The sequence below is a fragment of the Crocodylus siamensis genome, chromosome 1 (genome assembly GCF_052110815.1).
Source record: "Crocodylus siamensis isolate JL-2025a chromosome 1, ASM5211081v1, whole genome shotgun sequence".
Classification (NCBI taxonomy): domain Eukaryota; kingdom Metazoa; phylum Chordata; order Crocodylia; family Crocodylidae; genus Crocodylus; species Crocodylus siamensis.
In genome coordinates this window covers 297,218,698-297,242,448 of record NC_143395.1, presented here as the reverse complement: position 1 = coordinate 297,242,448, position 23,751 = coordinate 297,218,698, and the positions used below count along the sequence as shown (strand labels likewise).

Sequence of the window (23,751 nt, the reverse complement as noted above, 5' to 3'; positions counted from 1 at the left end):
GGTCTTGCCTTTCCACTTAGGGTCAGGCCAATCACCGTATTTGGGGCAGGAAGAAAATTTACCTCATGGTCAGATTGGTATGGACTGTGGGTATTTTTGCCTTCCTCTATAGTGGGGGTGTGGCCCTCTACTCAGGTCCTCTTGAGCATATATTGACAACATTTTATAGAAGCAGGACAGTTACTGCCAGGGTTCCCCTGATTTACCTGTGGCAGGTTAGGGTATTAAGTCTATGTTGTTTCAGGTTTAAGGGTAGCCTTACATAGAGTTTAGATTATGGTTGTATAGGGATGATCCTGCCTCAGGTATGGGGTTGGACTAGATGACCTCTGGAGGTCCCTTCCAGCCGTACTTCTCTATGACAGCTATACATTCTTGGAACCCCTCCTCTTTTCAAGGGCATAGAAGAAGTGGAGCTGAAGTCCATTTCCTGGAGCAGCTGGATGTGCGAGTGGAAGAATACACTATGGGGGTGGCAGTCATCCAGAGCTGGGAGCAATTCCTGCCTTTCCTGATACTCTCCACAGAGCAACATGTTATCTGGGTTGGTGGACAGATGCCTCTCCAGCTCCAGCACTTCCCCCTTGAGCTGATCTCTAGCCACCTCCTGCTGTTGAGTGCTGTTGGGTGTGCCTCCAGGTGTAGTGGCAACAGCACTGGAGAGGCCACATCTGTAGTACAGTGTTCAGTTTTGGGCACTCTACTATAGAAAGGATGTGGAAAAATTGGAGAGAGTCCAGTAGAAGGCAACAGAAATGGTTCAGGGGTGGGGGGGACATGACTTAAGAGGAAAGGCTGAGAGAAAGAACTGGGCTTATGTAGTCTAGAGAAGAGACAACTGAGAAGGGATTTAATAGCAGCCTTCAACTACCTGAATGGGGGTTCAAAAGAGGATGGAGCTAGACTGTTCTCAGTGGTGGCAGATGACAGAACAAGGAACAAGGGTCTCAAGTTGCAGCAAGGAAAGTTTAGGTTAGATATTAAGAAGAATTTTCTCACTAGGAGGGTAGTAAAACACTGGAACTGATTACCCAGAGAGGTGATAGAAGCTCCATCCTTGGAGGTTTTCAAAACCCAGCTAGACAAAGCTTTGACTGGGATGATCTACTTAGGGATGTTCCTGCTTTGAGCAGGGTGTTGGATTAGATGACCTCCTGAGGTTCCTTCCATCCCTAATTTTCTATGATTGTACAACACCTTGCAAATAAACTATTTTTTTGCAAAAACATAATTAATCTAATAAAAGGTATAACCTCTACCATGAGTTGTAAATCATATTAAAGCATTGTTATGGCTCACTCTGAGCTTGCAGAGCTAAATGCTGACTAAGGCACCTGCTTTGCAGATTTAGAGATGAAACCTTGATTTCAAGAACTGTTTAAAAGTGTTTCAAAATATTCCTAAACTAGAGTTTTAAAATATATATGGTATGTTCATGTTACATAATATCAGACAATGGGCACCTACTGCCCAAAAGCCTGTCTAGCAGCTCTCCCAACTATACAGCCTCTAAAAAAAGCCATTTCTTAACAATCCCAGTGTAATGGTGAGTGTGATAACAAAATTTTACTGGCATTCACTTGGAATGACCTACACAACTCGAGGGGCTTTCCTCATGATGAGCACTGTGGCCATCTTCAACTTGTTTTGATGAACCTGTAGACCATCCCAGACAATTATAGATTCCCTATAACATATACTTGTGTCTGATAATAGAAAGGTAGTGAAGGGTCCAGCAAAGAATTTAAATTCAGGCTATAAGCCCTACCCCTTACTTCCAAGCAGTATATAGGAGCTGAGAAAAACCCCATTTGTTCTTTGTGGGCATATCTACAAGTGCTCTTTAATGTGCAGTAATCTATTTACTGTGTATTAAAGCATCACATAAAAAACATGCTATTACACCAATGCACAGTAAAATAAGCTACTGTGTATTACAGGTCACCTTAAAAGCATTCATTTGTGGTACTGCACATTAGGGCAGCCTAATGAGCATAAAGTTAGTACCTCTGAGCACTTTTACATGTGCTTCGGGGGTGGGGGGCAGGGTTGAGCTCTAAGAGCTGTTCTAATTAAAGCGCCACAGTATCTCTTTCATTAGTTTCCCGGCACTTCAAAATGGTGGCAAGGTCACTTAAGCTAAAGCTTGTTTGATGAGCTTTAGTTCAAACACTCCCGCTGCCATTTTGAAGTATAGGGACACTAATACACAAGATGTGGAGGCTGGCTGGAGTGCAGTTATTACCACGTGCTGTAATTACAGCGCATCAGAGCAGCCCCGTAGCACGTCTCCAGGCATGCTTACATTGAAGGTACTAACTTTAATGCACATAAGGAAAAGCACAGTAATGCACAAATGGACATTAAACTAGCTTAGGTCAGTTTTTTTAACAACTTTCTCACCCAGGTCAGTAAGCTATAGCGATGGACTCCAAAGAAAGCAGCAGCACATAAAGCATCCTTCAACTAGAGAAAGCATCACTGAGACCCAGGGGTGAGATATGGAGGGAGAAGAGTACATTGATCATCTTCATTCTTAGGAGCTCAGAGGACTCCTGTCTTGTTAGGAAGATACAAAGAATTTTTGCTCATTCTTTCCATTAAAATTGAATATCAACATCATTAATTCTCACACATAGTGAACTACTTTTAACCTGTATCTCAAATAATTAGTGGTCTGACAGCTTGAGACTTGCAATTTATTAATTAGGCTATTAAAGTTTCAGAGACTCACAATAGCAGCCAGGCTCAATTTGAAATCAGTCTAGAAATTAAAGCTAAATAACCAGGTTTTAAATACAATTTTATATATACTGCATACATGGCATAAAAATTAAATGTGCATTAATGTTAAGGGTCTGAGTAAAATTCATAATAAAAGGAAATGCAGTAACAGGCTATTCATCATTTCCCCCTGTACCAGAAAGAGAGAACATTAAGAAAGCAGACTAGAGAACATCCTTTTACATAATGAAGAGCATAAAGTTACATTTTGTCCGTAATTTTGAATTTTCCTTCTTTGTGGAATTAATGTATTCTCTCAGATTTACTAGGAAGGGGCCTATCCTTTTCTTCTTCATTTTTCAACGTTCACAGATAATTGAATCAGTATGAAAAGTGACACCCCACATATGCTTTTCTTCTTCCTGTGTGATACATTAGTATGCAAAAACAATTAGAACTTGTTTGATTGTAGTTTTATTACAAACATCTTAATAAATAAACTTTAAATGAATAATTTAAACTGGTAAATAAGAGCATGCTTGACACCTGTAAGAATAAGCTTTCATGTTCAGGCATTCATTCTTTAATCTATTGTGTGAGACAAGGATGCTGTTAATTCTGGTACCTTCATTGTTCTTTAAATTTCATAATGATTTCATACATCTTGGGTGTGTCTACATGAGCACCACACTGTGCAGTTGGTACTGCATAGTTACCTAGTACTTGGTGAAGTACTAAATGAAAACCCGATTTACTTCTCAAGGGCGCATCTACATGAGACAGTGTGTTACCATAGTAACGCACTACAGCGATGTAGCTCATTGCTGTGGTGACACAGTATTGGCAGGCACTAACTGTGATGCCACTGCTACTGCACAGTAGCAACAAGCTACTGCACTGTAGGGTCAAAAACAACCCATGTGCTGCTGGGACTGCACAGTGCTGGCAGATACTGTGCAGTCATTTAGTACTTGCTAAATGAGCAAGTTAAATACAGAACCAGAAATTGACAACCTGATTTGTTTCTCAAGGGCACGTCTACACAAGACTCTACATTGCCGTAGTGACAAGCTGCAGTGATGTAGCTCATCACTACAGCAAGGTAGCATCAGTGAGCACTAACTGTGATGCCACCACTACTGCACAGTAGCAACAAGCTACTGCACTGTAGGTTCAGAAACAATCCGTGTGCTGCTGAGACTGTGCAGTACTGGCAGGTACTAGTGCACAGGCCCAGGAGCACATAGGTCATTTCCAAACCCAAACGTTTAACTTGTTGCTACTGTGCAGTAGCAGCGGTGTCATGGTTAGTGTCCATCATGGTTAGTGCTTGTTGCTACTGTGCAGTAGTGGCAGCGTCATGGTTAGGACCCGCTGACACTATGTCATCGTAGAGATGAGCTATGTCATTGTAGCTTGCTGCTACAGCTACTTAGCATGTCTTGTAGATGTGCCCTGGCGAAGCAAATCAGGTTCTTGGTTTCTGGTTCTGTATTTTATGAGGTAACCCATCACCCTGGCATCTTGGTCCTACTTTCTCTACTCTTGAAAATCTACTGTCCTTTCACAAGTTTATTTAATCTGTTTTATCTGTTTGGGGATTAATTAATACTTTTTTCTCTTGCTTTTAAAAATCTGGAATGAGTAAATTTAAAAAAGAATAACAGGACTGAGAAACTCAGCTTTCCTCATAGAATTATTTTAAAGATTTTTTTTAAAAGTGCCTAGGAAGGTGCACAGTTTGGAGTTAATACAATCCTTGGATTCTTTATTCCATTACACTTCACTTTTATCATTGAAAGATTGGAGTAACAGAGTAAAGAATCAAGACCCTTTTATTTAAAGGGTTTGTTTTTTTTAAAGTAAAAATGTCTTCAGGAAGAGGAGGAATCATTTTGTTCAGTTACACCTCATTTATTTCATTGATGTCAAATTTGAGTATGTACCCTGCCAATGAAAGAAAGTAGAACACCGCATTCCAATTGCAGTGTGAGTATATAACAGGGGAATGAGCTATTCCTTAACTGCAACAATTTTAAAGTATTGTGGAGAGCCATACTAGGAGGAACATAAGAATATAGTGCCAAACTAGCTACCCATTTAGCCATCCAAGTAGCCTGTCTCTGACACTGGCAGGAATGGATGCTTTAGAGAGAGAGCATGTAGACAGGGTATATCTAGAGTGATCTATCCCATGTCATACCCTTCGTGGCATCTACCATTATTGGTTTAGAGGTGCCAGAGGATACACCCTTGACTGTTCTGTTTAATAGCTGTTAATGAATCTATTTTCCATGAATTTGCCTAGTCCCTGACCTGGCTATACAATCTGCCTCTACAATCTGTTGTGGTAATGAGTTCCACAAGCTAACTACATGCTGCATAAAAAGTACTTTACCTTGTTAGTTTTAAACCTGTCTCCTGCTAATTTCAGTGGGTATCCATTGGTTCTAGTATTCTGGGACTGAGTGAGTAACAGTTCCCCATAAACTTTGTCCATACCCTTCATGCTTTGATTGACCTCTGCTGTATTCCCCCTGCCACCTTTTCCTTTCCATACTTGAACAGTCCTAGCCTTTTCAGCCTGTCCTGGTATGACATCTGCTTCATACCCCTGATTATCTTGGTTGCCCTTTTTCATACCTTATGGCACAGGACGGGGTGCGACTGGAGGTTCCAACTTGGATAGTGATAAGGAACAAAAGAGATGATCATAGGCAGGACTGGATTCCCTCCTTGCACAGCTTGCTGGGGTTAGTTAGACAAGACCTACAGGGACTTCTGTCATTGAGCAATTCTTAAAACCTTTTAAAAAACCTTAAGGAAAATTTCAGACAAAAAATTCTGTCAGCACACACAGTTGTGAAAAAACAAAAGAGAAGTCTATCCTCTAATGATATATTACAGCAGTTACTCTGAAAAGTGAGAATTATCTATCTAGACTACTCTTTTCTTTTGGCAGACTGATTGTGTACTGGAGTAGCATTCAAATTGAAGTGTGCATGCCCTTTCATCAATACAGCACGCTACTCCTGCCTTCTTAGGATTATATTTAGTCAGGAGAAAAAGACATGCATTTTTATCGCTCTGTGACAGCATGAGCGGTAGGATGCTGAGACTCAATGTGCCCTAAGGGTCACCAGAACCTGCCTGCCTTCCCAACAGCTTTGGAAGCCTTGTATCCCACCTGCTACAATTTTAATGATATACCTGCTATAGACGCGCAGTCCATGTCAGAAGGCATCTACTCAGTTGTCTCACTATCTCACATCATTGGGTCACTCTAGGTTCTTCTCTCATCCCCCAAAGTAGTCTTTTCTCTCTGGGCTCCTGCCCATGACACTTAGCCTGTGACCTGCAACTCTCCCTAGGCTTCCAAGCCTGCTAGGCTGCTGGGCCTCTCCCCGGGGTTCCAGACTCAGCAAGCTAATAGCCCAGCCCACTAATAAAGCATCTCAAATAGCTCATGCATAGGGCACTGTCTCCTAGGGGTGTGCAAAACAGGCCTTATTCGATCCAGATTCAGCCTGAATCAGGGACAGTGATTCAGTTTGTTGATTTGGATCACTATCCTTGATTTGGCCAAATCCGAATCTGAAGATTCAATGCTGATTCAGAGAATCAGCAATTTGGACATAGATGCAGCTTTAAATGTTTTTTCTACATACCTCAAGGTACCAGGTGTGGCTCGTGAATGCTGCAATGCTGGGGTGCATGGAGTGTTCCACAGGAGCACGGGGAGGGGGGGGCACATGCTCAGTGGCAATAGTTCCAGTCCATTTCTGGGTCCACCAGGAAGCATGCTAGGGGCCCCTCCCCATGTCCAGTGCTTGGTCACGAGGGGACTCTGGGTGCCCCCCAGACCCAGGAGGCACCAGTTGCTGAGCCAGAGGGGTACAGGGGGCCCCCCCCAGCACAGTCTCTGACAGACCCGCAAGTGGACCAGAAGTGTTTTTGGTCCACTTCCGGGTCTGCTGCCAAGCACATTGGGAGCCCCCCACGCTTCTATGGGATGCTCCATCTACCCCACCATCACAGCATTCATGAGCCACCTTGTACCATGAGGTATGTAGAAAAAACATTTAAAGTGATCTCTATGTTCAAATTGCTGAATCTTTCCAAATCGATTCAGAGGGTTCCGATTCAATTTGGAGAGATTAAAGAGTCTTCTGATTCAATTTGGTTTTGGTGATTCGGCCACTGAATCAGGCCAAATCTCTGCCAAATAGAATTAGGGACCAAAGCTTTGCACAGCCCTACTGTCTAGTACCTGATAGTCCATGTGCAACTTCATCATACACCACCTGATAGTCCATGTGGGGGCTGCCAGTCCATCATGCCAACAGTCCTCTCATGCTGCTGGGCTACCATAAGCTCTCAAGTGTTGCTTTCTATAGTAGTCATTCCATAGTGCCACTGCCCTCAGCAGTCCTATTCAGGAGGTGCCTCACACTGCTCAGCACCTTTTGCCCCAGTACTTGACCATGTTCTTTTAAGCCTCTCTCCAGATTATGTCACTTGCCACCGGCTTCCTTTCTTCCACTCCTTCCCCAAGCCACAGCTCCTCTCTTAGGCTATGTCTCAGCTTAAGACCACTATCATCAGTCTTCAACTGCAATGTGGGCTGCCCCAAAGGCAATTCCCTGGCTCAGCATGGAAGTAGACTTATATATCCTAGAGTGGGGTGGGGTCAGGGGGTAGGGTCTAGTCTGTGCTATCTCTCTAAAAGGCACAGATGCCCTTTTTTCTCCAACTTTGTAATGGAAGCCTCAGAAGTGGTTGTTAAATGACAGAACAGTTCCTCAAAAGTAGACCGTTTCCAATGTTAAAAAAAATGGATATCATATTGTGGGACTGGGTTGATTTTAGGTACTATGTCCAGAGCTCTAAACTTCTTAGAACCAGATTAAAAATTAGGTACATTTCAGGTACATTGCTTAGCAGTGAATAACAGGTGCATACTACAAATAAATAGATCTCAAACCAGAGCTGAGGAAGTCCAGTGACCCCTGACTTCCAATGTAAAGTCTATGTCGTGTGCAAATTCCAAGTAACCCCAAGTCAATGCTCTAAACATCACTGTAAGTCAAAGATGTTGAGAAGTGGCTTGGGATTGAGCCTTTAGACCATGATCATGCTTTCATTCTAGTTAATGTAAAAAGTCATACTGAATTGAATGAAACATGATCATCAGGGATCCAGGTTTTCTGTTTCTTATGGAAAAATGGAGAAAAACACAGATTTTCCCCCTTTACCAGAGGAAAATGTGGATTTCTCATTTTAATGGAGAAACCCATGGATTTTGCAGTTTTGCAAAGAGCTCTCTGCAGGCGGGCAGAGTTCTAGCCTGCAAGGGGCTGGGGGGGAGCAGGAGGAGGGCTGTCAGGCAGGGGGCACCATAGGCACATATATATACACATGGCCAGGCAGCCTGGAGAGCAACTCTTACAGATAAGTGAGAGGGTGGGATTGAGGCCCCCATAGGGAGGGAGCTGAGCAGGGCTGAGTCTGGGGCTGCTGCCCAGCCAGATGCTGTATGGGACATGGGGCTGCCATGTGCAGCCACAGGGCTCCAGAAGGGAGCAGGACAGAACCGTGGGTCCCCCAAGGGGTGCTGGGGGGCAGGCTGGCACCCCATTACTGTGCTCACTCCCGGGGGGTCTGGAGGGCCTATTTCCCTCAAACCTGTGCATGGGACAGAGGCAGGCATGGGCTGCCCGCTGTGGGCTTGGGCGTGTGCCCTGCTGCCCTCCCCCAGGGCCTCCCCAACTGAGCAGGTGCAACCCGGCACTGCAGAGAACAGCATGGATGCACAGGGATCTCCTTGCTGCTGTGAGATCCATGCTGCCCTGGTGAGGGATCCCCTGCCTGTGCAGGAGCAGTGAGGGGCACAACCCTGGTCCACTGCCCCCCACTGCTCCCGCACATGCAGGGGATGGGTTGCCAGGTCAGCGTGGAGCTCACAGCAGCAAGGAGATCCCTGTGAGGCCCTGCTGTGTCCTGCCACACCAAGTCACACCTGCTGGGCTGCTGAGTCCCTGGGGGAGGGTTTTATCAGAGAATTTGCAATTTTTTTATCAGAGAATTTATGAGTTTTTTAATCAGGGAAAACCAGGATCCCTGATGATCAAGCTCTTAGCAGGTTTAAAATTGCTATAATAAAATCTCTATTCAAACCTGTTGTGCAGGCGTCAGCAATGTTTTTGGTCAGGGTGCCAAAAACACCCACAACCTCGACTTGTAAAATGTTGGAGTGCCAGGGACAGAAGGCAGCTGAACCACGACAAAGCCAGTCCTTGGGGGCTGCCTACCAACCTGCTGTAGTAGTTGGTGAGCAGGAAGAATCTCTCGGGGCCGGGGACAAGAAAGAGTTAAGGATGGCTGAGTGGATTTCTATACTTGTTTTCTCTTTATTCATTGCAGAGGAATATACACTTTGAATGTCCTGTTTTCCTAATGCTTTTGCTTTTCAGGAAAACTACAGACTTCTCAGCTGCTTTTTCACTTAAATAATTAATCAGTGTTTACAACCTATGACAGCCTAATGACATTTTTTGGCAGGAAATAACAATAAAAAAGAGACTCTCCTACCTTGAGCCCTTCCTTCAATTCAACGCTTAACACTAAGCCTCTAGCCCTAAATTTTACTTCTGCCTGGAAGTGGCTGTATGAATTGCTCTATATACCTATTCCTCCAAAGTTGCAATCTTTATTTACTCCATGAGTCCACATTTAGATATTGTAAGAGGCAGCTAAGAACAAGTCAATGATATACAAGAATGTATCAGTTTTACCAAGATGATGTTACTGCATTCAGACACTTTTTGTGTATAAGTTTAAGAATTACTCATAATTGTATTGAACTATTTTTAAAAAGCAGATTTATACAAATTTACTTGGAAGACTTCAGATTGGAGAGAGACATTTGACAGTGGGGTTTTTTTGATGTTCAAAATTTTCTATAAAAACATTTAATATATTTCTAATAAAGCATAATTATAAAACTTCACTGTTAAATACATACCTGCTGGTCCACCAAAGTCTTGTTTGAGATATACAAGACAAGGATACGCTACTAAGCCATATTTGAAGCTTTGGTTGGTTTTAGGTTCACCCAATGGTATTTCAAAATCTATAGGGGCTTGTATTTTGTTCACACAGAAGGGAATGTGTACTTATATTTGTTTGCTTTTCTAGTATTCTTGCTCTTAATTTTTGAAATATAAAATACAGATAAAAAAGGCATATTGTTATTGCTTTTTTATTGGTAGATTAACTTTACATTTTTATGAGTGTAAATTCAGTAAGTATGGTATATGACTATCTGTGTATGAAAAAAGTTGATGTAGTGTATTATAGCATATTAATTAATATTGCTGATATGATTAAGAGGCTGACTTGGTTTGGGAGAACCAGGCTCAGCAATGGAGACTGAACTTTCACTCTCCTTCAGATACCAATTTCTTGATCTGTTGTCAACACAATTTTTGTGATCCTCAGAACAGAGACGAAAGATCAGCTCCCAGAATATTATAATAGATCCCAATAATAATTCATTTTCCTGTCTGTGTTCTCCCCTAGCCTGGTAGGCAGTAATAGCCCCTGCAGTTCTAGTAGAGTAATAAGTTAATAATAATCTGGAGATTGATAGTGAAGATAGAAAAAACTGTTCTATTAAACTATCTTGGCTGTGAGAGGAATATGAAGGCCTAATGTAAATTTATTTTCAAGGGAGTATTTGATTTTATTCTTGCAGCTGTAAATAAAGTGAATGAGTAATTAACAAAACTGGTTAGTAGCAGTAATGTAACATATTCAATGAATGTTGTATCTAAACATTATAAATAATAACACATGGTATGCTTTTTTCCTGATTATAGGAGTCACAACAGGGATCAACAGGACCCAGCAATACAAGTAAGAAGTGCCCTTTTTTTACAGCTGGATTTGGTGAATGCGTTGACTTTTAAATTCTTGGGGACAGTAAAGCAGAGGGGGGAAAATTACAAAAACATTGGAAATATGAAATAAATTGTCCTAGTACAGGAGTCAAGGCACTGGGGTATCCACAAGTGGAGATAACTGGATTCTGGAATAATATAGGAAGTATCATGTCCTTTGGGCTGGAAAGAACAGGATTAATTTGTTTCATCATGTCCAGTTCTACTCAGTGTGAAAGAAGTGTCAAAGGGAAAATGTTTGCTTTTCTAAAATAATAGAAAGCTAACAGAATGCCCAAAGGACACACAAAGACACAAGCACAACTTCAGCCTCCAAATTGTGTAAAGTTCCCAAGAGGTAGCATTACTATTATTATTATTATTACAAGGATTACAATAATGATGATGATGATTTTATTTAGATGCAGTGGCACTATGAATGTATACAGCCATATAGATAAACTGTAGATTAATTTTGTGAAACAAATCAATAGCACCTCTTCAAAGGATCAATGAATTTGGACCTTCCTTAGAATGGCATTGTGGCAATGGTGATGTACGTAAAGTTTGCTAGGCCCATTTTTTGGTTTTTCTTCATATGAAAATGCACAGAGCATCATGAAAAACTACAATACTTTAATTTCATTTTGTAGCAGGTAAAACACTTAGCAGCTGTACTGAAAATAAAGATGTAATTGTTCTGCAAAACAAAGGATTAATTCACCTCTCTGACTACCCTGATTAGTATTAATGTTGTTCGCATATTAAAAATACATGACCCTGTCTTGTCCATAACATAAAATCTTGCTAACCAGAGGAGCTATTTTGTTAGATTCATGACCTGTCAGCTAGCATGGAACACTGTTTGCAGATTACAAAGCTGTGTTTGAAGATGAAAAACACTCTGAACCAGTCGACTTGGCTTTGAAACTGACTGGTCACCTACTGAGCAAGGGGAAAAGATATCCAGAGGGAAAATGCTGGGAAACTTCAGGCTATTAATACTGTACAGCACTTTGCTAAGGAAAGGTCAGCATGTAGAAGGCAATGTTGTGAAGAAGCAAGCAGTGGTGCTACTTAATTGCCACCATTGGTTTGATATTGCTATGAGCATCAGCACTAAGGAAGTAATAAAAAGGCAAAGGGGATGAGGTTCTGTCAGAAAATAATGAATACAGTAATGACAGAAGATAACACTAAAGAGCCGTAATAAATAAAGCTATGCAAACACTCAAGGAATACTGAGCATAATAAACATAAGACCCAAGCTTGAGTGGTTTGTGATGACATCAGAAGGCCATAATGTTTGCCTAACTTTGGTCATCCTTTCCCTTTGTTTAATTTTAAATATTTCTAGGTCCCTACATAATTTTAATAGTAAAAAAAAGAAAAAGAGGATTCATGCAGAGATCTGCAGCAAGCTTGGAAAGAATAAGATATGCATACTGCCAAACCTTTGCCCACAACTTGCATTACACCTGAAAACTTGCCCTAAGCCTTGGGGAAACGCTAACAAATGGCTTCTGCTATGGGAAGTGTCAGAATGACGATTACATGGCTTGACCCCTCTATAATTTTTTGGAGTTCTAGTTAGCTGATAACCTCCCAAGTTTAATTTGGGAGTGGCTCTGAGCCTTGACTTTATCCCAGGGGTGGGCAAAATATAGCCCACAGGCCACATCTAGCCCACCAAGGCTTTTTAACTGGCCCACAGTGGGTCCTTCAGTCCCTCCAGCCCAGATACAGGGGGCATCCTGGGATGTGGTGTTTGAGACCAGTCCTGCCACCTGGAGCACATAGTGGGGCAGGGACAGTGTGACTGCTGGACTTGCTTCCCGGCAGCCCCTGCAGTGGCAGCTCCTTCCAACTCCCACTGCCAGTCTCTGCTGCTGCTGCCAGACTCAACCCCACTGCTCAGGCACCCCAGCCCTCTGCCCTGCATCCACCACTGGGGACACCACACAGAGCGGGCAGGCAGGGTCTCCATGGAGACCAGCTGGGACCCCTGAGGGCAGAGCACACTTGGCTGGACAGATGAGATGGGGCCGCAGGCAGGTGGGGAATGGCATCTTGGAGCAAGACAGGCAGATGAGGCTGGGACCAGGACTGCATGGTGGTGACAGCATGGGCCCAGCAGCACCTTCTCCACTAGAATCTCAGAGCACTTTATGAAACCTAACCCATTCAGTTTCATTGCAATTATGAAATAAATATAATTCCTATTATATCAAGAAGGAAAAGAAACCTAAGCAATGTCAGAGATTTGCCCAAATTTTAACAGAAAATATATGGCTGAGCTGAATTTGGATTCTGCTTCACCTACAAGATTATCCAAAATGGAGATCTCCTGGGAGATAGAAGCCTAAAATTTCACTTCTCTATTCAGGACTATTCAGGACACAATGCGATAATCTCTAATCCCCATGGAAAATGTGGATTTGAATTGGGTCTTGCACAGTCCTTTGTATCCAAGCCCTGCACACTTAGAATATTTAAAGGGTAGTTCAGTGGAAAGCAGCAGAAACCAACACACACACACTCTCTCTCTCTCACTCTCTCTCTCTCTCTCTCTCTCTCTCTCTCTCTCTCTCTCTCTCTCTCTCCAGATCAGTCAAGGAGGGTAGGAAGACACAAGACCAACAGTAGGTCTGCAAAAGAAGCCTGTTTTGGCCAACTCCAAAACAGGAGCCATGAACTGAGGTTAAAAAGGAAAGTGTTTCATAATTTTCTGAAGCTGGAGAGGCTTAACAGGTTGTCCAGTGATCTGACCCCACAGTAATACCTGTAACAAATAACAGGCCAAGACCTGTGTGTATGTGTTGTTGGAAAAATTGGAATAGAATCTCAGTCTGGATAAAAGTGTTTTGAGAAAGGTCAGGCAGTTCAGAGAAGTAACATCCTTTTACTGTATTTCCCCAAACTGAATCCATAATCCATATCTTTGATTTTTATGCATCTTTAGTCTACTTTTTTCTCAAACGTCTATGGCTGTAGAATCTATAGAGTCAATAAAGCATTAAGGACCTAATTCTCTAGTCTGTATGCAGAGTAACTAATTAATATCATGTTTGGCTAAATTCAATCACAACTAGAGAATCTGTTCTTTTCACTTGTTGCCACAACAAGAAACGCTACTAAGAGTAGATCAAAAGAAAAACTGATTTTTCCAGTTAGTATGGACCCTGTTTCCAAGCCACTCAAGACCCCTCCCTCACTCCATCATATTTGCATAGAAATGAATCAGCAGTCACTGGACTACTGCTATTTTACCAGGAAAAGTATTGGGTACAAATGAAAAAACTCTTTAATAAAAACAAGTAGTTATGGCTGGCTGCTTCTTCTGACACCTACACAGCCAAATGGGTTGCTAGTTGGCTGGAGGGCCGCACCCAGAGAGTGGTGGTGGATGGGTCATTTTCGACCTGGAGGGATGTGGGCAGTGGGGTCCCCCAGGGCTCAGTCCTCGGGCCCGCACTGTTCAACATCTTCATCAGTGACTTGGACAAGGGGGCAAAAAGCACCCTGTTCAAATCTGCTGATGACACTAAGATGTGGGGGGATGGGGGCACACTAGAAGAAAGGAATAGGCTACAATCAGACCTAGACAGGTTACAGGGGTGGGCGGACGAGAATAGGATGGGATTCAACACTGACAAGTGCAAGGTGATGCACCTAGGGAGAAAGAACCAGCAGCATACCTACAGGCTGGGGAACTCCCTTCTCGTCAGTGCAGAGGCAGAAAAGGATCTTGGAGTCATCATTGATGCCAAGATGAACATGGGCTGGCAGTGTGGGGATGCAGTCAGAAAGGCCAGCTGCACCTTGTCATGCATCCATAGATGCATCTCAGGCAGGTCCAAGGAGGCGATACTCCCCCTCTATGCGGCGCTGGTCAGGCTACAGCTGGAGTACTGCATCCAGTTCTGGGTGCCACACTTCAGGAGGGATGTGGACAACATGGAGAGGGTCCAGAGGAGGGCCACTTGCATGATCAGGGGACAGCAGGGCAGGCCCTATAAGGAGAGGCTACGGGACCTGAACCTGTTCAGCCTCCACAAGAGAAGGCTGAAGGGGGATCTAGTGGCCTGTTACAAACTAGTCAGAGGGGACCAGCAGGCATTGGGGAAGTCCCTGTTCCCCCGAGCACTACCAGGAATAACCAGGAATAATGGTCACAAGCTGGCAGAGGGTAGATTTAGGCTAGGTATCAGGAGGCGCTACTTCATGGTCAGGGCGGCTAGGATCTAGAACCAACTTCCAAGAGAAGCGGTGCAGCCTCCTACCCTGGGGGTGTTTAAGAGGAGGCTAGATGTACACCTTGCCCGGGTCGTTAGAGCCCAGTACTCTTTCCTGCCATGGTAGGGGGTCGGACTTGATGATCTGCTCAGGTCCCTTCCAACCCTACTAACTATGAAACTATGAAATAGTATTTGTTCTGAAATATCGGCACAGGGTTACCCAAAATTTCAAGGCAGATTGTTGCTAAAAAAAACAACATAGAAGCAAAAAACTGGGTCATCACGTCAAATCCCCCGCTATTGCAGGTAGCCAGGTTATATAAACCCTTTAATAAACTGATTGAGCTTCTTCATAAAACCAGAAGAGTTTTTTACCCAGACAACTTGGAATGGAAGATTATTCCAGAATCTAATGCATCTAGTTGCTAGGATTTCTCATGATTTACTTCCCTGCTGTTTTTTTATGGGCAGCAGTCATAATCATCCCTCTGCCCTCATTTTGCTACGCCAAGTTTTGCTAGTCTGATCTCAGAAGGGTAAGCAACATTTCCATGAAGTCCTCCTCCACCTCCAGACTAGTAAGTGGTGTTTCATTTTAATCACAAAAAATGTGGATTTGGTGTTACTTTTTTAACCAAAAATTGGGAATTTTTTTTTTAATCAGAGAAAACCAGGATCCCTAGTAATAGTAAAGTAACATGTAATGCTAAAGCCTATATAATGTCTTGGGGTCTGATCCAAAGGCCACTGAAATTATTTAGAAATTGTCCTTGGTGTCCAGCAGCCTGTGAGTCAGGCAATCAAACAACTGGACCAAAAAAAAAAAAAAGAGAGAGAGAACATAAAGGGATTTTGGTTTGAAAAACTCATTAAAATGTAATGAAAGAAAATATATCCTATCAGTAAGATAGTCGCATTAAGCCTCCCTGGGTGCCTACAGACATTCAGGCCCAGCTCAGGCCAGGCTCAAGCCGCTCTCAAGAAACCCAACTGGAGCTGGGGGGTGAGGGGTTGGGTTGGGTGGGCTGGGGGAAGGGGAAGGGGAGAACAGGGTGGTATGGAGCCCCCTTGCCTCATGGATCCGACCCTGCTCTGCACAATTCCCCAGCTGGGGAGCTGAAGCTGGGGCCTGCAAAGTGAGGTAGGCCCCAGCTCCTGTACCACCTCCTCCCTTCCCCATCAAGCCTGGCCAGCAGCTCCATGCTGCTCCCTTCTTCCTTTCTCCCTGCTGACAGCCCCCACCCCTGCATGAAAAATGAACCCTCAAGGGAACAGAAGTTCAACTCTAAGGCACTCTAAATCAGAGTGCTTTAATCTAATATCTGGTTTGACAAGGATTCATTTTTCATGAGATTGCCCATTTTAAAAGCACTCTGCAGCCATACACATGTGTTACATCACAGCTGTAGAACACTTTCAGGGGCCAAATCATGCAAAAAATGTCACTTCCGTCTGCACCCTATGTCTCCTAATCTTAAACTATCACAAGCTACATGTAAGCAGCATTTCAGTGCCTAATTATGAACAAGTAGCTGGCCAGTTGTTTATTATTTTGCACTCCAATTATGGACAATATTTTTTACTCCAGTTGTGAATGGTATATTTTTACTGGTATTGCAAGAACGTGCAATATTAGGGATGTAAATATTGTTAAAAAAATTATCTACTTAACCTCCTCTAATTATATCAGTTAAACAGTTAACCAATAACACATATCTAGTCCCAGCCTGCAGCAGCAAGGAGAGTCAGGGGCCACACATGGACCCACTTGGACATAGCTGCTGCAGGGAGCTCCTGCCCAGGGCCTTTGATGGGGAAGAGGAGAGGAGGCACTGCCAAGCCCTCTCAGACAACACGGCCCACATGAAGTCACGGGTGGCAGCAGCAGGTGAGAGGCTTTCCTAGCCCACTGCAGCCATTAGTGTGCTGGGACGGAAGGAGCAGGCAATATGGGTTGGGCATGGGTTTAGACGTTAAGTAGCTTGCTGTCTCCCTCCAGCAGGCTTCTCAGCATCTATGAATGACCAGCTGATTGCTTAAATGATGATTTATTAAGACAGTCCTTTTACTCTTTTTCATACCAACCATCTCCCTATATACAGTGGTGTCCATTTCTTAACAATTACCAGTCTCTTCATAGGCTATGGGTACTACCCCTGCTCTCCCCTCCCATTCTCTTCTCCTTCTTGCTCTCCCCCACTCCTGCCTGCCCTGCCACCTTTCTGTTCCTGAGGCACTGCACCACTTCCCTTCCCTGCCAGATCACACCCCATGCTAAACATTAACCAGCATATAAATATGCATTGTCATTTAAACATTTAACCTTTCACATCCCTATGCAATACCAATAAAAATATATCAGCTCACTGAAGGTGTTCAAACCAGTATTATTCCACCTTAATGGCTACCTCATGGCACTGCCTTCTTCATAAGTGGCAGCCTGTGTGACCATCACCCTGGGAGGAGGTGGACTTGGCAATGTGTCAGGGCAGTTCCTGAAGGACAGGAACAAGTAGCCACACATGTACTTACTCCATGCTCCTCTCTGCCTTTTCCCCACCTCACCCTATCTCCCAAGAGGAAAACCAGCAAAAGAATACTAAGATCTGCAATGCCCCAGCTTTGAATTCTGGGTAGGAAAATATGGCCATGTTCTATGCACAATCCCCTTTGAGCTGGGGCGAGTCTAATACTAAGACTTGTCTCCTGCAGGTTATTCAGAAGACAAAATTGTTTACTACAAAGATGATGGACCCAGCTTGGGTTATTTGAGGAGGAGATGTGGTTGTTTTGGTTTGGTTTTTGGTGGTAGAGAGTGGGATGCTTTCCAGTTTGATCTTTGCTTCAGACTCACGGTAACTAAGGGTTAGAACCGAAGCAGGGTCTCAGTTAGAGCATTTTGTTTTTACATAACCTAGTACTTAGGGGAATCCATAGCCCCGAGATAGCTGCTTGCACTTCCTGTACAAGCCACAGGGAGAGTTAGGCTCCTAAGAATGGGATCCATAAAGGCCAACACACTGTGCCGACTGCCTGTTAAATTAGCCAGTAGGAATTACTTATGAGGGGCAAGGTTTAGGGCCCGCTCACCTTTCTCAGGGATTTAAACATCTAAAATTCTTGTAGCAGGACCTGAACCTAGGGATGGCCGTGACACCACCTAGGGTCGAATGGTTCCTGGCAGGCTCCAGTTCTAAGATAGCCCCCTTTGATGACTCGCCTGCCATGCAATGTTTTTAATAAAGATTAGGGCAGGGAGGCTGCCCCTGGGCTTTAGATTGAGCTTTATTCCTCTGAATCATCAACTGGCCCCTCCCAGACCCCACTAGTCTCTACTCAGTACCCAGGATAAATGGGGCCGCTTGGCCTGTCTGTACCCCTCCTAGGCAACTGTTGCCATAAGGGCCAATTGTATGGCTCCATCTGCCCCTACACCATGCCCCAAGCCTCACAGGTGTTATCATTCCTGATGTTCCTTCCACACTTAGCCCCTCCCTGGATTCTCAGACCCTCTGAGTCACTCAGCCCTCTCTCTCTGGGCTCCTGGACCCCCTGGTCCCATGCTTAGTGCCTCCCTGGGTTCCATGGCCCTCTGGCTCCATGCTTGGCCACTCCCTGACTCCCCTGCCCCTTGGTTCCACGCTCGGCCACTCCCTGACTCCTGGGCCTCCTAGTCCCATGCTTGGCCACTCCCTGGATTGGTGGACCATCTAACCTAACTCACTGCTCCCCTCTGAGCTACTGGCTCACTGAGTAGATCTTGAGCCTGTCTCCAGTGGGGCTCAAGGCTTGCATCTCAAAAAAGAGTACCAGCATCAAATAAAGGCCATTTGACTGCCAAAAAACCCTTCTCTATCTGCCTGAATAATGTTCCCTTGCTCCCAGGCCTGCGGAGTAGCTTCCCAAATTCCTGGGTCATTCAGGAGTCCTGCTAACTGGAGCCCATCTCCTCATGGCTCTCAGGGCTATACTGCCTGACCCATTCAGGCTTTGGGGTTATTTGGCTCAGGCTCTGCTCTCTCCCACTCCCTTCCCCTCCACACCACCTGGAAGCTGCCTCTCAGGCAGCTTCTCCTCTTAAAAGTGCAGGTGCACTAAGCATCCTGCCCCAATCCCCTCCTGGAGTTAGGTGTCTAAGCTACATCAGCTCTAGGTGACAAAAAAACCCCCCCAACAACCTGGAGTCCTCTACCACCAAAACGCCAGAAATTTATTGCCTAGTGGTTACAGCCTTCATCTGGGATGTGGGAGACTAAGGCTTGAATCTCCATTCTGCTTGATTTGGGACAGAGATCTGAATCTGTATCATCCATTTCCCAGCAGAGTGCTCTAACTATTGAAGCATAGGTGAATGTATGGCATTCTGATGTAGGTCTATCTCAGTCTCTTCCATGAAGCTGTTCTACTGTGCCCCCAAGATAAATATCCTAAAACCCTGGTTGCAACATTATTTGCTCTGACCCCTTTTCCTCCTGGTTGATCCAGAAGCCATTTTCTGAAACCTCCTAACACATAGGCTTCTGCAGGAAAATGAATTGAGGAATATTTGGTTTATGAATACTGCCTGGATTGAGGTACTTAGCATCTCAGCTGCTTTGGGACCCTTGGCCTGTTGATAACAGGACAAGACCAGAGCAGCTTCACTGTGAAGTTTCCGCTGTAGTGTGCATCATCAGACTTGGGTGAGTTCAGTCCTGTTCTCCCCAGAGTCTACCTCTGACGTGGTGTAGACAAGTGCTTAGGTGCCAAGGGAAACCACGTTCAGGCAATCAGCAGAAAATGTGTGGGGATTTTGAAAATCCAAATAACAGACTTAGACATCTAACATAGCAGTTAAACGTATTTGATTCCTTTGTGGACTTCCACATCCCATTTCACAGTCCAAAGTGTTCTGTCCTCTAAGCAGCCACTCCTACTGCATTTTCTGCCTTCTTACTGAGGACCTGATTGGGCTGAAATTTCCTAAGCAAAAATAAGAGCCATGAAAAGTCATGTTGTGGTTGATTCAATGTTTGCAATTGTTTCTGTAATGCCCTAGCTACTTGACACATGATTACTTAGGAAGCATTCTTCTGCATATTCAGAAAGTGTTAAATATAAGCATGAAAATGAGATGGAATGTCAAATCAAAAAGATTTCCTTATTCACCCATTTTCTTCTTTTTCAAGGGAAAAGTGATGTTGAGCCAAAGAGTCCAGAAAATAGTGCATCTCATACATCGTAAGTCAGTTTTTGTTTCTAATCAGAGATGACTACTATGCTTTTATCTGCTTTGTCATGCAAAATAGTTTTTGTTTGCTTTCATTAAGTTGAAGCTCTTTCACTGATGTTATTCTTAAAAATGCTTTTTAGTCATGATTCATTAATTGTTCATAAAACATTTGCATCTTTAACCTGAGAGATCTTAATAAGTGAGATGGCTGTGTATCGAGCTGAATGAATATTAAATGATTTTGTGGTGTGCGGGAGGGTGGCCTTTAGAGCCAGAGGTTCAACATTACCTTAATGCTTCAGGAGTTTGTCACACTTGCTAAAAGATATCATGTCACATATGCCTTTGATGTACTGATGTAATTTTAAAAGACTGCAGTCTGCAGCTTCATCTCTGAATTACTTGAAATCCAATTACAGCTATCTCTAGTCTCTCATGATTTTGTTGATGTTTTTAAATTAACAAAAGAATCAGAGAAAGAGAGAAATGGGCACTTGTAATATATCAGTTCACCTGCACTTGAATGCAACAGTGGAGGGTTTTACCTTTTTTTGTTCCTCAACATATGAAGGACTGAACTGTTTTACCATCATCAAAATAAACTATCAGAATAAACCAACTTCTGCCCAAAACAAAACAAAAATACAAATAAGTAACTCATATGAATCAGGAGAGGCTTGAGTTTCCACAAAATCTTTCACTCTTTTTATCCCATTAGAAGGGAAAAGTTCTTATAGGACTGCAGGCATGTAAAGTTAAGAGTGCATCTTGTTTGCAATTTATGTCCTCTGTTCCCCATGATTTAGATTCTTAGTGCTATACTATACAAACCTTGCAAGATGCTATAATTTGTTACGCAGCAAAAAATAGTCACAGAAGAAGGTAAAAAAAAGGGTAATTTATTCTTGAATATTTTTGTTTTTTCTATTGAAAGGCATTTAAAATCGTCTGAATATAAACCTAAGAAAAGATTTGACATGATCTAGGTCTAGGAAATGTCATGTCCTCCAGATTGTTCTGTAGAATGTAATTACAGTATGTTAGCATATTTAGCCAAACATATTAAATTAAGTACTAGCATCCTTACGCTTTCTGATAATATGACTATTGGGAGTGGTTGGTAGTATACTTTGGTACAGAATGCTTCCAATAATTACATTTTTAAAAATTATATTGCAATAAAGACCTAAAGGAGAAGAGTTTTAATGCCATCTGGAGGTATTAAGGAGAAATGAACACATTTATTTTTGCTGATATTTAGTAATACGCAAAACATAAGCAAGTCACTATCCTATAAGATGATCTTGGTATCAGGCAGTAGTTTATTCCAGAGGGAAAAGAAGAAAGGTTCTTTTCTTCTTTAAAAAATATCAGAAAAATTCTCAAAATTGTTTGCATGGAGAAATCCTTCATTTGTTTATGACTTTAGTGACATGATGTCATCACTGGGCTTTACTTAGTTCATGGGACCACTGTGTGAACCCTGTATTTACAATGAATATACCTTATTTAATGAGCAGCTTGTGTGAATCCTATTGGAAGACTACACACTCTATGAACTATGGCACTACTAACTATTTGCAGTGGTCACCTTTAAATTGTTACCATTGGCCAACATTTATCACACACCAGGTTCTGATGTTTATATTTAGAAGAGACTGGTAATTGTTAAGAAATGGACACCACTGTATATAGGGAGATGGTTGGTATGAAAGAAGAGATGAAGAAGGAAGAACTTGGGGGAGCAGACATAATGTCAAAAAAGAAGAAGAAAGAGAAACAAGGTGGAGTGATGTACAGAAAAAGGAAGAGAATGCAGTTCTCTGCAATTCGATAAAAATAAATGCAGAGTGCTTCATCTGGGAAGAAGTAACAAGCGACGTGAATGTGGGTTATGAGGAGATGCCCCGGCCAGCATGATGGCTGAAAGGGATCTCGGAGTTATGGTTGATCACAGAGTGAACATGAACCGCCAGAGTGCAAAGCTGTAGTCAACAGAGCTAATAGCATACTGGGATGCACTAGCTGATGCAATAGCTGTAGGGAGATGATCAGGAAAGCCAAGGCAGCAACAGAGTTTAGGTTAGCTACAGGAGTCAAGGACAATAAGAAGTCCTTCTTTAGATGTGTATGCAGTAGAAGGAAAACAAATGGAAGTGTGGGACCCCTGCTTAACACCTCGGGACACCTGGTAACCAACATTCAGGAAAAAACTGAACTCCTGAATGCCCGCTTTGCTTCAGTATTTCACTGGATGAAAGGGAAAGTCAAGCAAGATAAGGCTTATAGGGGATGTGCCAGGACTGACAGCCTCCCCACTGTGGATGCTGAGTGAGTGCAATACCAACTAGAAAAGCTAGACATTTTTAAGTCAGCAGGACCGGAATGACTTAATGTGAGAGTGCTGAAGGAGCTGGCTGAGGTCCCTGCAGAACCCCTGGCAAAGCTCTTTCAGAATTCGTGGCACACAGGAGAAATCCCTGAGGATTGGAAGAGGGCTAACATTGTGCCCATCTTCAAGAAGAAGAAGATGGAGGACCCAGGCAACTATAGGCCAGTCAACCTAACCTCTATCCCAGGGAAAATCCTGGAAGAGTTCATTAAAGAATCTATGTGCGATACACTTGCAGAAGGTAAGATTCTGAACAACAGCCAGCATGGCTTTGTCGTGCATCGGTCTTGTCTTACCAATCTCATCTCCTTCTGCAGTCAGGTCTCTCACCACCTGGACATGGGAGACGAGGTAGACGTTATACACCTAGACTTCCAGAAGGCTTTTTATCTAATATCCCACGATATCTTTGTGGGAAAACTGAAAGATTGTGAGCTTAGCTACTCAATGGTTCAGTGGGTGGGAAACTGGCTACAGGGTAGGACTCAGAGCATTCTCATTAATGGATCTGCATCATCCTGGCATGAAGTGGCCAGTGGTGTCCCTCAGTGATCCGTGAATGGACTGGTGCTTTTCAACATCTTTATCCATGATTTGGATGGGGGAATGAAAAGCTAACGGGCCAAGTTATGGTGCAGTGTGGTCATGCCAGAAGATAGATCGCAGATACAGGTGGACCTGGACAGGCTTGAGAGTTGGGTAGACTGGAACTTGATGAAGGTTAACACTTCCAAGTGTAAGGCGCTCCATCTAGGGGCAAACAACCCTCAACATACATACAGGCTCGGTAGTAACAGCTTGACTTACACCATTGCCGAAAGGGACCTAGGGGTAATGACTGACTATTGCATGAATATGACCTGTCAGTGCAATGCAGTGGCCACCAGGGCAAATAACACACTGGCATGTATCAACTGATGCATCTCGTGTAAAACTAAGGAAGTGATACTGTACTCAGCACTGGTGAGACTGCCGTTGGAGTACTGCGTTCAGTTCTGGGTGCTGCACTTCAATAAGGAAATGGAAGAACTTGAGAGGGTCCATAAAAGAGCCATCCGTATGATCAGGGACTTGCAAGGCAAGCCATACGAGGAAAGGCTGAGGGACTTGATAGTGGCTTATTGCTATATCAGAGGAGTGCACCAGGAGCTTGGTGAACAACTGTTCACTAGGGCACCCTGGGGGAGGACCAGGACCAATGGATACAAACTCCTGGAAGGCTACTTCACGCTTAACACCAGGAAA

General features: G+C 43.5%; 1 protein-coding gene across 1 annotated transcript in view; it reads left to right on the top strand.

Annotated features, from left to right (window-relative positions):
- AFF3 (ALF transcription elongation factor 3) overlaps positions 1-23,751 on the top strand; it is a 628,646-nt gene that overhangs the window by 377,434 nt on the left and 227,461 nt on the right. The window contains exons 6-7 of the mRNA XM_090020433.1: positions 10,605-10,641; positions 20,071-20,122. Of these exons, the coding sequence (XP_089876559.1) occupies positions 10,605-10,641; positions 20,071-20,122 (89 nt within the window). The remainder of the gene's footprint in view (positions 1-10,604; positions 10,642-20,070; positions 20,123-23,751) is intronic.